The sequence below is a fragment of the Cervus canadensis genome, chromosome 3 (genome assembly GCF_019320065.1).
Source record: "Cervus canadensis isolate Bull #8, Minnesota chromosome 3, ASM1932006v1, whole genome shotgun sequence".
Taxonomy (NCBI): domain Eukaryota; kingdom Metazoa; phylum Chordata; class Mammalia; order Artiodactyla; family Cervidae; genus Cervus; species Cervus canadensis.
In genome coordinates, this window is record NC_057388.1 from 18,071,878 (window position 1) to 18,088,209 (window position 16,332).

A 16,332-nucleotide genomic window follows, 5' to 3' on the forward strand; every position below is an offset into this window, starting at 1 on the left:
AGACAGAGGAGCCTGGAGTGCTGCAGTTGATGGGGTCGCAGAGTTGGATACACTGACTTAACAACCGAACAACAAAAATGTTATTTGATACAGAGAATAAAAAAGCAATTACAGAAGTTTTTCAAGGCATACTAAACTTAATATTATTCTAAATGCATATAATAGTCTTAAATTTAGAAATACACATATACTAACCTGCAAAATTCTTATATCCAGAGCTTCAATATAATGGAGTCTTATAATGGGGGCTCCTATCACTAGACTTTGATATAACAGTAATTATGAAATAAGGTAAAAAAAAAAGTCAGGGTTTTTGGAAACTTCATTTTGGTGACAGATTTAAGAGATTCCACAAGTGTGTCACCATGATACCCCATAATGGTTTATATATGTGAGATGATCCTATTAGTTCATGTTGTCTTCTGAACTATGTAATAAAACTGGAGGAGTTCTGTTCCAATAGCAGAAGTTATTTCAGCAAGATTGGTGGGTAACTACCATGTACCTCTCTCCTAGTAGTTTAATTCATCTTTCTCAGGTCACCTCCATGAAGGGAGGAAGACCACTGTCCAATGTTGGCAAATATTGGTACAAAAATATTTTGTGACATCTGTGACATCCTCAAATGACATCTGTGATTCAGGCTGACCCACAGGAAACTGATCTCATTCCATAATAAAATACAGATACATTAAAAGAATGAAGAAATATTGCTTAAAGCTGACTATATTATGACATAGAACCAAAGAGTTCACTACATACTTTGGTCAAAACCACTCTTTACAAATTTTTGGCAACTCATTAACACAGTATCTTAGTTTCCTTTTTTGATATGCTTTTTTTTTTTCTTTAGAAAACAAGTTTCCTAACTCTATGCACCTTTTTCTGGTTTTGTTTGTGTGGGCCAGTCTCAACTTAATGATGAATAAAGAAGAGATGCTTGAGTTTTCATGAATTATGGCTTTCAATCTTTCTCCTCTGCCACTGAATGTACCTTAGGCACATCACGAATCTTGCCAGTTCAGTTCTTAAAAGTCTGTCTAGCTCAAATCTTTATTCTCAAATTATACTTGTATCTTCTGTACTCCTCCCCACTGTCTGTACACAGACTTGCTGGGGATTGTCAAGCCTACTCAGCAGACTCTGCATCAGCCCCAGAGGAGGTCTCTGGCACCGTTTTGTGTACATGTAAGGCTTCCCTGCTGGCTCAGTCAGTAAAGAATCTGCCTGCAATGCAGGAGACCTGGGTTCAATCCCTGGGTTGGCAAGATCCCTTGGAGGAGGGCACGGCAACCCACTCCAGTATTCTCGCCTGGAGAATCTCATGGACAGAGGAGCCTGGCGGGCTGCAGTCCATATGGTCACAAAGAGTTGGACACAACGGAATGACTAAGCACTGCACAGCAAGGCTTCCCCGTCACTTTGGGACTTTGTTGCCAACTTCTGGACAACGAGACAAGTGCCACTGAATGCCCTGTTATATATGAATGATGGGCATACAGCGTGGTGGTGCCCCAGTGTTCCGTGTAGAACTCACTTCGGTAACCTTTCATTTTCCTCCACTCTGAAACATGCGCGTCTCAACCCCAAAGATAACAAGTGTGCGACAGTGAGGAAAAACTACACTACCGTGGCTGTTGCACCTGGACGTCTCCACGAGCCTGCCGTTCTGGTCATAGCACGCCATCGCCTGGTAGCGGTATCCTTGACCACATTCCTTGGTATCTCCTTGGACCTTCACTCCCAGCAACACTTCCGCTTTCCCCTCTGGCAAAATGCAGTCGGACCAGTTTCCCACAGGCTGTGCGTTATACTTGTCACAGGGGCAATACTGCGTCTCAATCAGGGGGTACAGATGAGAATTTTTACATTTTTCCTTCTTCTTACTTTTTCCTGTGGAGAAAATTAAGTTGGAAAACACCGTTATTAATACCAAGCATCCCAAAGTTTTTTTTTTTTTTCCTTTCCTACCTTCCTTTCTTTTTTTTAACTGTATTCAACTGTAGCCTATAAATAAATGCTAGTTTCTCCCTCCGCAGTGCTTTTTATGTAGGTTTTAGTTAGCACTGGGTGCTTTGCATGGTGAAAATTTTCTTTTTTCTTCTCAATTAAAAATAGCCCATTTTGAATAAGGCACTAACTATTGTGCTGAATTTTACACTCCTCGAAAGGATTAAAATCCTCTCAAATGATCACATTCTTTCACTGACTGGAGGTCTGAAGTAACTGCATAAATATCTCCTTTATAATCTGTGCAAAAATATGTCATGAAGAGAGACAGTCACTGCACAGGCCCACACAGTTAACTAACTTTCTGCTAAGTCCAAATAGATGGTATAGTTATATTAGGGGTTATAGTTCAGAAAATCAGAGTTTCGCATTTACTTTTCTGATTGTAATTTCACATCTTTCAATAGCCCTGAAGAACAATCATTTTAACAAACTTGGTGATTAATGTAGGGAATAATGATATTAAAAATGAAAATGTTTACTATCAAATAAAAATACTAGAAATAGTTTATGTGTAAATCTAAATAAATTCTCTTGTAAGATAAAAAACGAGTATAATAGTAATATGTGCCTGAATAAAACCATTATTTTAATTAGATTACATATATTTATGCCATATATATTAATTATATTGCACATAACAAGTTACATATGTCTTACATATATATTTAACTTTCATAAGCTGCCTTATAGTCTTCATTATGACACCTGGTCCATCTTACCACTTCAAATTCTGAATACTCTACTAGCATGAATATTTTTCGGTTTCTTTGGCCACTGACAGTATTTTTGAATGCATCAGAGTTTAGTTCAGCATGATGGCTCCTGTTTCTGCTCGTTATGCTTTTTACCACTGTGACTATCTTTTAAAATAAAGCTTTCAGATACAGAATTAATGTCATATTTCTCTTCTAGATGATGAAGGATAATCTGAGGTTGTGACAAGGAGGACGACTTAAGAAAGTCAAGTCTCAACCTCTCCCTGTGTTCCTAAGAAACTTTTTTTCTAAGCACCTCACAGTCTACTGGTAATTCAACAAAGGTACATGTTTAAACCAAAAAGTAATCTAGCACAGATTGTTTAGGCAGACAGAGTTCAACTTCCAAGGCTACTTTTTCTACTAAAAGTACACAATGCATCTGTCACGGCCACCTTATGTTAAAATCCAGCTCTGAATCCACTGCCATATTAAGTGTTAGGACAGCAAGAATAAGGCATATCCGTGCATTTTCCAAATATATTGTCAGAACTATCTTGTTCTGACTTCTTATTATGTTTTTCTGCCTTGGCAAGGGCTGGTTTTGGTATCCCAATTATTCTTACCAACGATAGTGCGCTTTCTGGTCCTAACTGCGCCGCAGTCTCCATTGCATGAAGAAAATCTGGACCAGCTGGTGAGCTGACAGTCATCCTGGCAAGGCACCTGGCAGGCTTGGGTGAGCGCTGGCACGGGGCCTGCATGCCGGAGGCACTCATGGACGCCAGCCTGCCCTCCATCCTGCTTTCGACAAGTAATGGCTAAAGGAAACGCAAAGGGCTATTTATCATGAATTTGAATGTCTGTAATTACCCTTAGTCAGGAATTAACCTAACATTGTTTTACTTAGTCGGAAAAATCCTCTTTTGATTCTTTATTTGCAGCAGAAATCTGGTAGGAGTGTTTCTAGTAATCACAGTGGTCATTAAATTGATCCTATAGCATTTAAAAAATAACAGATAACCGTCAGACACAACAGAAGCAAACACATGCACACAGCAGTTTTCATTAGATGTTATTAAGGATTTGGGGGCTTCCCTGGTGGTTCAAATGATAAAGAATCTGCCTGCAATGCAGGTGACCTGGGTTCAATCCCTGGGTCAGGAAGATCCCCTGGAGAAGGGCATCCATTCCATGATTCTTGCCTGGAGAATTTCAAGGACAGAGGAACCTGGCTGGCTACAGTCCATGGGACTGCAAAGAGTCAGACATAATTAAGCAACTAATACTCACTTTCAAGGATATTAAGTCATATGTGGAATATTTAGAAATGAATTATTTAAAAGAGATAATAGACAGGCTCTGCTGCCCATGGAAATTTCCAGGCAAGAATACTGGAAGGTATTGCCATTTCCTACTCCATGGGATCTTCTGATCCAGGGATCCAATCCACATCTCCTGATTGGCAGGCAGATTCTTTACCACTGTGCCAGCTGGGAAGCCCATAGAAGGGTCTTAGTGGCAGTCAACTCTTTGGAAGGTTTGGGTGGGGGAGAATGCTTATGAAACTTGTCACAGAGCTCCATTTGCATAAAAGAAGCATGTTTCTTTCTAAAATTACATTGAAAGCTTCTTGTGACGGCTTTGAAGTGATTAACGATTAATGGGAGAGGGCAGTGTCAAAATCCCTCCCTACTTCCCTCTGTGTACAAGTTCTTCGCATGCACAAATAACAACCATGAGTTTAAAATGAAGACAAGGGTGGGACGAACTGAGAGAGTAGCACTGAAATATATATTAGTTAATGGGAAGTTGCTGTATACCACAGGTAGCTCAACCTGGTGCTCTGCGGCAACCGAGAGGGGTGGGATGGGGTGCGAGCGGGGGAGAAGGTTCAAGAGGAAGGGAACATACGTATACTTATGGCTGATTCATGCTGGTGTATGGCAGAAACCAACACAACAGTGTAAAGCAATTATCCTCCAATTAAAAAAATTAAGACAAAACTTTTAGCAATCTTAATCTATCACACCATAGTTGACATTTCCAATAACTACACATGGAGTCTCAAAAAAGGGTCAAATAATTTTGGTTTACATATTTTAGTTTTCCCAAAATATTGTTCGACTGAATTTTTAAAACCAAGTCATTGTTTTATTACCTATTGAACATAGACATAAAATTGCTTTAAGGTAAAAATGTCTTAAAAAGAGCAAGTGATATCTAAGTCCTCTTTCCTCCCGCAGCCATTTCCCCCCTATTGGTTTTAGAAATAATTCATTTTTTATTGAGGAAGCAGAAGAAACATTTAGACCTTGGTCCTAAAGTTAAGTCTTCATTGAACCAGCTTAAATGGCCCAGTCAGACTGATTTACATGGCCCTTTCAGCTTTATGGTCTAGACTGACACTGCAGCTGGTCTCTGCTCTGCTCAGAACTCTATCATCATGAAAAGAAGGTGAAGGAGCCTGCCATTTTGATCCTAAATTACCGTTAGGGCACACAGGGCCCCAGGTTAGATAGGACGGTCTGCATCTGTACGCTAAAACTTAACACCCTGTAGTACAGGAGTGTGTGATGGAGTATGTAAAACGATTTAACAGTTTTATCCAAGGAAGACTTTCTCTGTGTACAGTGAACACAACTTGTTGGTACTGCTCTAGGAAAAATTGCATTAATTGGGCAAATGCAGGTGAAAACACTTATTGCTTAGTTCTAGATCTCTCTTCATTTAATATGCATAACACTAGAAGAGCCAATTTGTATGAAATGAACAGAGGTCCATGAATTTTAAAGGTATAAAAACCTGGTTGAGGGGAGAATGGTAGACTTAAGGAAGTTGATGTGACAGGAAAAAATATTAAGTGCTCCAAGAGACTCTCACCTCTTGGAAGAAGAGTTGTCTGGTGGACTGCAGTCATCAGACCAGTGCTAGGTAGAGGCTCTCACATCAAGCTGCAGATGATCACCACCTGGATAGCTCTGGGAACATGCACATGCCCTTGCTAAACTCCAACATTCTGATTTAACTGGTTGAGGGCAGGGTCCCAGTCATTAATATAATTTTTAAAACTCCCTGGGAAGCAACAGTTAGAACTGGACATGGAACAACAGACTGGTTACAAATAAGAAAAGGAGTATATCAAGGCTGTATATTGTCACCCTGCTTTTTTAACTTATATGCAGAGTACATCATGAGAAACGCTGGGCTGGAGGAAGCACAAGCTGGAATCAAGATTGCCAGGAGAAATATCAATAACCTCAGATATGCAGATGACACCACCCTTATGGCAGAAAGTGAAGAAGAACTAAAGAGCCTTTTGATAAAAGTGAAAGAGGAGAGTGAAAAAGTTGGCTTAAAGCTCAACATTCAGAAAACTAAGATCATGGCATCTGGTCCCATCACTTCATGGCAAATAGATGGGGAAACAGTGGAAACAATGGCTGACTTTATTTTTCTGGGCTCCAAGATCACTGCACATGGTGATTGCAGCCATGAATTTTTTTTTTCTGCTTTTTATTTTTTTTAATTTTTTTTCTTACATGTGTTCCCCATCCTGAATCCCCCTCCCGCCTCCCTCTCCATCCCATTCCTCTGGGTCTTCCCAGTGCACCAGCCCCGAGCACTTGTCTCATGCATCCAACCTGGGCTGGTGATCTGTTTCACCCTTGATAGTATACTTGTTTCAATGCTGTTCTCTCTGAACATCCCACCCTCGCCTTCTCCCATAGAGTCTAAAAGTCTGTTCTGTACATCTGTGTCTCTTTTTCTGTTTTGCATATAGGGTTATCATTACCATCTTTTAAAATTCCATATATATGCATTAGTATACTGTATTGGTCTTTATCTTTCTGGCTTACTTCACTCTGTATAATGGGCTCCGGTTTCATCCATCTCATTAGAACTGATTCAAATGAATTCTTTTTAATGGCTGAGTAATAATCCATAGTGTATATGTACCACTGCTTCCTTATCAACAGCCATGAAATTAAAAGATGCTTACTCCTTGGAAGGAAAGTTATGACCAACCTAGACAGCATATTAAAAAGCAGAGACATTACTTTGTCAACAAAGGTCCATCTAGTCAAGGCTATGGTTTTTCCAGTGGTCATATATGGATGTGAGAGTTGGACTATAAAGAAAGCTGAGCACCGAAGAATTGATGCTTTTGAACTGTGGTGTTGGAGAAGACTCTTGAAAGTCCCTTGGACTGCAAGAAGATCCAACCAGTCTATCCTAAAGGAGATCAGTCCTGAGTGTTCATTAGAAGGACTGATGTTGAAGCTGAAACTCCAATACTTTGGCCACCTAATGCGAAGAGCTGACTCATCTGAAAAGACCCTGATGCTGGGAAAGAATGAGGGCAGGAGGAGAAGGGGATGACAGAGGATGAGATGGTTGGATGGCATCACTGACTCGATGGACATGGGTTTGGGCAGACTCTCTCACATCAAGCTGCAGATGATCATCACCTGGATAACTCTGGGAACATGCGCATGCCCTTGCTAAACTCCAAAATTCTGACTTAACTGGTTGAGGGCAGGGTCCCAGGCATTAACATCATTTTTAAAGGTCCCTGGAGATTCAAACATGCATCAGTGAAATGAGACCAGTGCTCTAGTAGGCAGTGTATTTCCAGAGGCATCAGATACTCCTGGAATGCTATTCAAGTTGAAGCTTTCTGGATTCATTCCAAAGCTCCTGGATGAGATCTCTATGTGTGGGGCCAAGGAATATGCATTTATTTTCAAGTTACTCGGATGGTCCTCATGCCCATTCAAGCTTAAGGCCTACAAGCCTGAGTATTCAAGTCACTAGGATATGTTTGCCTGAGACTTGTTACTAAAACTGAAGGTCCTCTGGTGTCCAATTTCCCAAAGCTTGACAAAGGCTGAGCAGGTGGGAATGAGCTAAGGGGTACAAGGAGTAGACCAAAATGAGTGCCAGGTAGGTGGGAGGACTGTTACCTGTGGATTGGTATAGGAGGAATCCACAAAGTGCAGTATATTAATAAGCTCATGTGATTTTGCAATTCTCTCTACACCTGCTTGAACACTTTATACAATGGAAGCTCTGATGGTTTGCGGCCAAAGTTGCCCCCAAGGATGCATAAGAGGAAGGATTGATAAAGAGGAAAATATTAGATCTTTACTCATCAGGATATGTAGGGACCTCAAAAATGATTATTTTGGAAAATAAGAAATTTAACCATAAGATTTCTAAGCTGTTATTAGAGTCATACTGTTTATAACTAAAAGAAAAAAAAATCTACAAAACTAAATTTATGTTCTTTGAAAAAAGATGAGTTTTATCTAAGCATCCAATTTGGCTCTCTGAAATACAGACTTGACTATAAATCTTTTAAACTAAATGCAATTGCCTTGGGTTCTCCATTAAGGTTTTATAAGGTTCTCTCTTATAAATTTTTTTTTCACAATTGTTCCAACCATCATCACATTAAGGGACATGAAAAACCAAAATAAAGTAAAACTACTATCAACACGATTCTAGAAACTAATTTCTTCTGTGCAAATCTATATCATTTACATAAATCTAAAGCCTATATTCCTGTAGTATGCAAACTCTCAAAAAGTATTTCAAGTAGTTCAAAAGAAAAAAATGTGTAAAATTCCCATATTTGTTCTCAGAAACCCCCTCAGCACTCCACTCCCTTTATCTGAGAGTTTAGGCAGTGTATTTTGAATGAATTACTTACGCAATGTTATCCAAACAAGCAGCAACAGTACCATTTGTACAATATATTGAAACTTATACATCTCAACTTGTGTCTATTCTGACTTGGAGGAAATACAACAATTCAAACAGGAATGTAATCTGAAGTGAACTTCCTGCTACTAGGGTGAAGAAAATATAAATGTTTGGAAAGGAAACCATCTGAGTTCTCAACTTTATAAATCTTAGAAATCATCTTAAAGCATAAGACACTGAAAATAGGGTGGTTTTAACTGTAGAAAAGATGCATCATCCTAAGATTGGTTGCCTAGCACATGAGAAAGCTACATATACACAGAGAATTGTGAATCTTGTGAATAATGATTATGCAAGTTTTCCTTTGGGCTGAGGGCTTATTAGGAAGATGGCCCAAACCCATGCTGCCCAATGGATAAATTACCGTGGAAATGAGCATGAAAGCTTCTTAGTGAGGTCAGCATATGTAAAAACAATTATTTTAATGCAAAATTCCTTGTTTAACTCTATGCTGATTATATCAATCTGTTTTATTTATAATGATATCTTATTTATATGAAGCACAGAAGTTATTTAAGTGTCATGGATGGGCAGCTTCTAGCAGGCTGAAAGCCTAGAAGATATCCATGTGACTACCTTGGGGGTTACTTGTAAATTAAGCAAGGCAAGCTCAGCCCAACAATACTGAGGAAATGTTGGAAAGATAAGTAGGAAAGCCAGTTTCTTCAACAAGTAAATGCTCTGAAGAAAGGAGAACAAATTGTTATATTAAAGGTGACTGAAGAAATATTCTAACCACATGCAATGTGGAGACATTCATGAATCCAAATTGGAACAAACTGCTTGTAAACAGACAATTTTGAGACAGTGAGGGACAGTTAAATGTGGTATGAATATTAGATGTGGTAAGAATTACACTTAATTTTGTTTAGTGTTATAATAATACTTTCGTTATGTTTAAAAAATTAGATGTGTATCTTAACTAGGTGTTGTTTTAAAATACTCCAGCAAAATCTCTTCACCTGTGTGAGGAGCAGCTGATGACCAAGAGTGACAACATGTTACAATCTGTTCAAGTTAAGTCAGTGATGACTACACTGCTACTATTCATGACATCAGTCTCTCTACTTTTGTGTATCTTTGAAACATCCCATAAATTTAAATAAAAAGATTAATAAGTAGAATAAGTAGAGCCAATCCCAGAGTGTTTCCACGTAAGTTGAATTTTGAGTTACGTTTTAAAGAGGAGAATAATAAAGGTTTCTGAAATGAAAGGGAATAGATAACATTGGTTTGAGCTAAAAGGACATGGGTATCTGGGTTATGCATATATGAGTATGTAAATGGAAGGCTACTGATGCAGCTCTGAAGTAAATCTAATAGAATTCAGAATGGAGTTGCTCATCTTCATTTTTTTGAAGAGGAATGAAATGCCCTTACTATTCAAGATGCACCAAAAGAAGGTATTCTATTGGTCTGTGGATTACCCTTCAGCATGTAAGGCCAAGTTGTCATTTTGTCTGAATAATCAGAGTGAAATAAACGACTAGATTGAAAATTCGTACACAGAAGTTCATTACAGGAAACAGAATAAGATCAATGCCCGAGTGGAGTGAAAGCTGTTAGATTCTGTGTAACGAAGAGTTCAAGGAGCTCTGAGGCCTTATTTATTAAATTGAGCCATATTAACATGGCTTTTCCCTCAGCGACCATGTCTGGGTAGCGCTGCAGACAGAATATGATCAGCTGACTGAGCAATTAGAGGAGTAATTTTTTTTTTCCTATGGTATTACGAAAGAAAAAAAAAAGGACAATAGTGAAAATGGATCATGTAGAAATAAAAGAGAAAAAGCTTAATGTGAGTGGGAGCTAGTTACCAAGAGACCTAATTGTGCTTAGAAATAAGACCAAACCTATAAATAATGCAAGAGGGCTCCAGTTCTTTACTACGTGGATTTAATGATCTTGGTCTTTCTCTGTGTGAAAGAGATTTTCACGGACAAGTCTGCCAAATTACACTTCCTAATTACAATTTGTGAATGTAACTCTGGCCGAATGGAAAGAAATGCACCTTTTTTTTTGTTGTTGTTGATCTTAAATAGTTACCAGTGATCTCTTGTCTCACTGATACTCTTAATACATGCAAAAGTCCTTGTGTAGAGACTTACTAGGAAATAATAATCAGCTCCCCGTGGAGCAGCACAGACCAAGGTCAGTTAGATCCTTGACTGGGAGCTGGGAAGGGTTAACTGACTGCATCACAACGAACAGGGCACTGAGGAACCATCACAAAGACATCCCGTGTCAAGCGTATTCTATCAGCTATTTAAAAAACAGCAAATGCTACTCATTATTTTATGACAGGGCTCTCAGAGATCTAAAACAAAACCAAAGTCCCCAAATCAACTAGAATGCTGATATTCATAGAAAACTAGAAAAAGTAATTTAAAAGCAGAAATAATTCTAGAAGTTTTAAATAACAACTTACATCAATGAAGAATATGAAGATGTTGTATAGTAATCAGTAAGCATTAATAGCATATATATATTATTAATATAGTTAATATTAATATCATGGGCTTCCCTAGTAGCTCAGACGGTAAAGCTTCTGCCTGCAATGCAGGAGACCCAGGTTCAATCACTGGGTCAGGAAGATCCCCTGGAGAAGGAAATGGCAACCCACTCCAGTATTCTTGCCTGGAGGATACAGGTGCCTGGCAGGCTACAGTCCATGGAGTCGCAAAGAGTTGGACACGACTGAGCAACTAACGCATACACACATGCAATATTATATATTAGCCCAAAGAAGAGTTTAAAAATCATGTCTGCACAAATTTCTTTACAGCAAACTCCTTGGCTCTTTTCTACCTAGTTCTCTTTCTATGCCATTATTTTCATTCCTATTATAAAACAATCTCTGAAAATTAATAGATTAATGTGAGTTTCTCAGATAAATTGGACCAGATCTTCTGGGCCTAACCCCAATAATGCCTCTAAGGTATAATCTTTTAGAAATTAACTGAGAGAGAGATACCAAGGGTGCCAATACTGTTTAAGCCACTATTTGCTCACAAAAAATAACAGCATCAATTATAGTTAAATACTTATATCTCACCCTCCACAAATTCATTTAGATTTAATTTTGTTGGGAGGAAAATCAGAACCTTCCTTTTTATTCCTAGACTTTCCTTTTATAACCTTTTTAACCAACATGTGATATAGGGTAAGGACTCCCAGGGCCTGGAGCGTCCCTTCCCTGCATACAATTGAAGTTTTTTTCTTTTCCGTGGTCTGGACTTGAGAACACACCTGAATCAGGCTGGCTTCCATGTAAAGACTGATGTCGGATCTTAGTGATGGATCAACATCATAGTGGACATTCCCTGGCTCGCAAGGATACAGAGTGTGTGGGAGATCAGGCAGGGTTGACCCCGGGGACTATTAACTCTAGTTCCATCTAAATTACAGAAAATACACCTGGCAGGAGGTAGCATCAAGATCAACACAGAGACTGAGAAAGAATGAATTTGACTTTATGAAATCCAAGGATCTAATCTATGATATTTTTGGATCATATTCCTGATATAAATATGCCATAAGGTAATAAACACTGTTAAAATATATATATATTAGTAGTGATTGACATTACCCCCTTAGGACAGTTATAGAGAAAAAAATAAATAAAATGTCCAAAACTGTCATTAATATGAGCCACCTCTTTTATTTTGAATGCAAATGTAATGACGACTCTAGCTATAGCTGTAGGGCTATGTTTCAATGACATAGTCACTGACCAATCAATAATTTAGCCCTCTAAATGCCACCTAAACTGTAGAAATGTGAGCAGAGAAAAGAGACAGTAGAGGTTACAATTCTATTAAAAGTTTATACCAAGTGACTTGAATAGCACAAAGCAAATATAACCTGTATACACTTAAAAATTAAATAGACTGCAGATATAATTTTGTTATTTGCATTTTTTATTGACAATATTATAGGAAATATGCCTATTTCAAAAGCCTTCTAAAATTTCCCTGTGAGATTTAAGAATGATTTAAAGTTGCAAAACCCTGTTAATTCCTTCTTTAAAATTCTTTTTCTCTTCTCTCTTTTCAGTGCTTATACCACTAGATGAGGGATTCCCTGGTGGCTCAGCAGTGGAGAATCTGTCTGTAATGCGGGAGACAGAGGTTTGATCCCTGGGTCAGGAAGATCCCCTAGAGGAGGAAATGGCAACCCACTCCAGTAACCTTGCCTGGGAAATCCCATGGACAGAGGAGCCTGGTGGGTTACAGTCCATGGGGTCACGAAAGAGTCGGATGTGATTTAGCGACTAAACAACCACCACCACTGCTAGATGAAATTTTCTGGAAGCACCATTCTCAATATCCAAAGCCTTGATAAAGTTCCTTATTACTTCTAACTCCCTATTGTGTTCTAATGTAAAGCATTTCCATAGAGAGTACTTTCATATAGGTTTGAAATACACAGGATGTAGACCTGGTCATGACTGCATCTACCTGATGGATGTAGTCCATCTTCTGGAGTAGAATCTTCTGATCTTCTTACACCTGTGTTATCCTAACTCGTTTGTGGGGAAGGCTGATTTTCATTGATTTGCTTCACAAGGAGTGCCAGCACTGGGATGATAAGCAGCTACTGTTAGTGACTCATTAAAGAGACTCTGGGAGCATAACTGCTTTCCAGCTCCCTTGCAACGCATCACCGTAGCTGATAGTTCCTACAGCTGGAGCTATGCTAATAATAGAATTAAGAGTCAAGCTGAACATCTGTCTATACTGGCTGAGCTGTGCTAAGTCCCCTTAGTCATGTCTAACTCTTTGCAAATGCTACGGACCATAGTCTGCCAGGCTCCTCTATCCACGGGATTCTCCAGGCAAGAATGCTGGAGTGGGTTGCCATTTCCTTCTCCAGGGGATGTTCCCCACGTAGGGATCAAACCCGCATCTCTTAAGGCTCCTGCACTGGCTATTTTTGTTGTTGCTGTTAGCAAGCGGCTAACAGTAGGTACAGGTGACTCCACACGAGGACGATGAGGGCAGCTTGCTAGAAGCTGGTAAAAGAACTAAGAGTTATAGTTTTTTCTACTAATAGGAAAGGCTCAAGTCATTTTGGAAAAAATGAATGGTGACTTTCTAAGTGTTCTTCTGAGTGATGATGTGCAGTATATGAGACACATACATTATTTCCTTTCTATTCATACTTAGCAAATTAATTCTTCTTTTGGTTCATACAACATTTTTATTTACTGAAGAAATCTAAATTAGCACTTCAAAACGTAGTTCACATCAGAATGAAGGCCAGAATAAATCCTGTTCTTCTTTTTGAGGCTTGAAATGCAGTGTTTTACAATTAGTTTAGATAAAAATCTAAATTTGAGCTGAGATTTCATAAGATTTTTAGTTATAAGAGAAGATTCACACAGAGTATTTAACTCTCTTTAAAAAATAATCCTCTATGCCATACACACTGAAAATATTAGAGTTAAAATCTATATGATCGTCTATGACTTACTTAGGTCCATCTCTGCTGCTACTGTCTGCTACTATGTCCTAAAGTTATTTTCTTCTACCACATGTTGAAAATCCATTTATTTTTACCCATTTTGACTACAGTGGTTCCAGTCTGAGTTCTTCAACCTTGCATTGCTACAACAATGCCCTGGCTGGCATCCAGAGCTATGTGTCTTTATCTTTCTAACTTACTCTGTACACGCTGACAGATAAAACACTGCTTTCATCAGGTCCTTGCTTGCACCCCTTATCGAACAAGGTCTAAAATACTGATTCTGACATTTATGGCCCTCTACAAAATTACCCCGGGCTCCAGCTCACATCTTCAGAGCTTCAATCTATCCACTTTTCTGTGAACACATTTAATTTTTTTTTTGTTTTCCTTACCTCCGATGCTTAACTAACAGACTTGCTCTCATTTTCTGTTCTTTTCTCCTTTCTATTTAATCTAATATTATGGTACAAGTCAGGTCCCAGCTCATCCTTTAGCTCTTTCTTAAGCTCTTTATGTTCAAATGACTACTTTTGCAATGGATTGGTTTCTGTCTTTATCTCCTCCTTGTTAGGCGATGTTACCAGTGATCTCATTTCCCTAAACAAATTAAGTTCCCTGGGCTGAACATCTTCATCCCTTCTCAACACTCATGACTCTTTCTGCACAGTCTTCTGAATGCAATCAGAGTCACAAGGGTGACTGGAATTAGAAAGTCTGAAGTATTAGAAGGGGGAATAGCTTCTCCATAGTCTTTGCTCCAGAGAAGGCAATGGCACCCCACTCCAGTACTCTTGCCCGGAAAATCCCATGGATGGAGGAGCCTGGTAGGCTGAGGTCCATGGGGTCGCTAAGAGTCGGACACGACTGAAGTGACTTAGCAGCAGCAGCAGCAATCTGCTCACTGATGATAATTTTTAATACATCATCTTACAATTTAGTAAGATACTAATTTCTTACATTCTTATTTTAATTATTTAAAAGAGCACAATTCGGCATTTTTAAAAGTCTCAGGATAAGGGCAAAGATGGAAATAAAACAAGAGTCTGACAGGTCAATTGTGCAGAGGGCTGAAAACAGCCATGACCATCAACAAAAGAATTCTTTGCCTTTCTACCATTAATACAAGATATTTTTACACTCTTAACTCTCTCCATTTCATACTTCTATAGGAATATAGGCTCTGAGGAAAAAGAAAATCTTTATCAAGGCAACAAAGAAAAAGATTATCTTCATACAGAATTTAAAGGGGTTCTTCTAAGTATATTTATGCAGACATTACTTGTTATAATGAATAGTCAACTACGAAGAGGAATAAGCAGAGGTTTTCAGATTTGGAAATGAAAAGATCACTGGTAATCACCAAAAGAAATGTTTTATATAGACTGTGTCAATAAAAAACTAAGGACCCATGTTAATACTGTTGCTTTTATGCCTACAGTGATCTATGCACACATTCATTAGACCATGATCTAACAGGAAGGGGGAAGGAGTTAGCATTTAATGAAGATTTACTCAGATGGTAAAGAATCTGCCTGCAATGTGGGAGATCTGGGTTGGATCCCTGGGATGGGGAGATCCCCTGGAGAAGGGAAAGGCTACCCAGTCCAGCATTCTGGCCTGGAGAATTCCAAGGACTGTATAGTCCATGGGGTTGCAAAGAGTCGGACACGACTGAGCGACTTTCACTATGTGCAAAGCACTGTAAGGATCATTACTTTCTCAGCCTCAGAGAGAGGAAATGAATAAACCAAGGTTGTGCAGTCAAGTAAAAGAGTTCAAAACTAAAGCTGTTTCCAACCTGTACAGTTTTCACATCTTAGAATTCCCTCAGTGCCTACAAAAATATAGTTTTCAACTGTTTTACCTAAATTCATGTCACACTTTGATGGCAGGATATTATCTGTGTATAGATTGTAGGATATGAAAAAATCATAACAGATCATTTGGTCCAGCCCTCTTTTCTCTTTTTTTCCCCATCTAAATAAACTGAGACCTAGAAAGGTAAAGGGATGAATAAAATCCACATTGTGTGAGTGAAAGAACTGGGACTAAATTTTAGGTTTCTTGATTCCTAAACGCATGCCTGTTTTCATTATTAACTCTATGCAGGGTCCAGACTGTATGCAAATGTATGCTTGATTCAAGGGGAATCAGCAGGGCATGACAAGAAAGCCTTATATCACTCAATTTCTCGTGAATGGTTTGAAATGGGGAGAAAGACTTTCAACTCTAAATACCTAAGTCTCTGAAACTGTGAAGGGAGAGAGTTAGTTTTTAGCCGATGCTGATGGTAGAGGATACATAATGAAAAATAAGCATTAAAACAAAATCCTGAAAATCACTAACTAGTTAACGTTAATTGTAAACTAAATGTTTCCAATGAAGA

The 16,332-nt window shown here is 38.7% G+C and overlaps 1 protein-coding gene across 1 annotated transcript in view; it reads right to left on the minus strand.

The window, feature by feature from the left end:
- The window catches only part of THSD7A (thrombospondin type 1 domain containing 7A), a 452,526-nt gene that overhangs the window by 59,600 nt on the left and 376,594 nt on the right, over nt 1-16,332 (minus strand). Inside the window, exons 12-13 of the mRNA XM_043462735.1 lie at nt 3,335-3,529; nt 1,630-1,893 (exon numbers count right to left, since the gene is read on the minus strand). Coding sequence (XP_043318670.1) covers nt 1,630-1,893; nt 3,335-3,529 — 459 coding nt within the window. The remainder of the gene's footprint in view (nt 1-1,629; nt 1,894-3,334; nt 3,530-16,332) is intronic.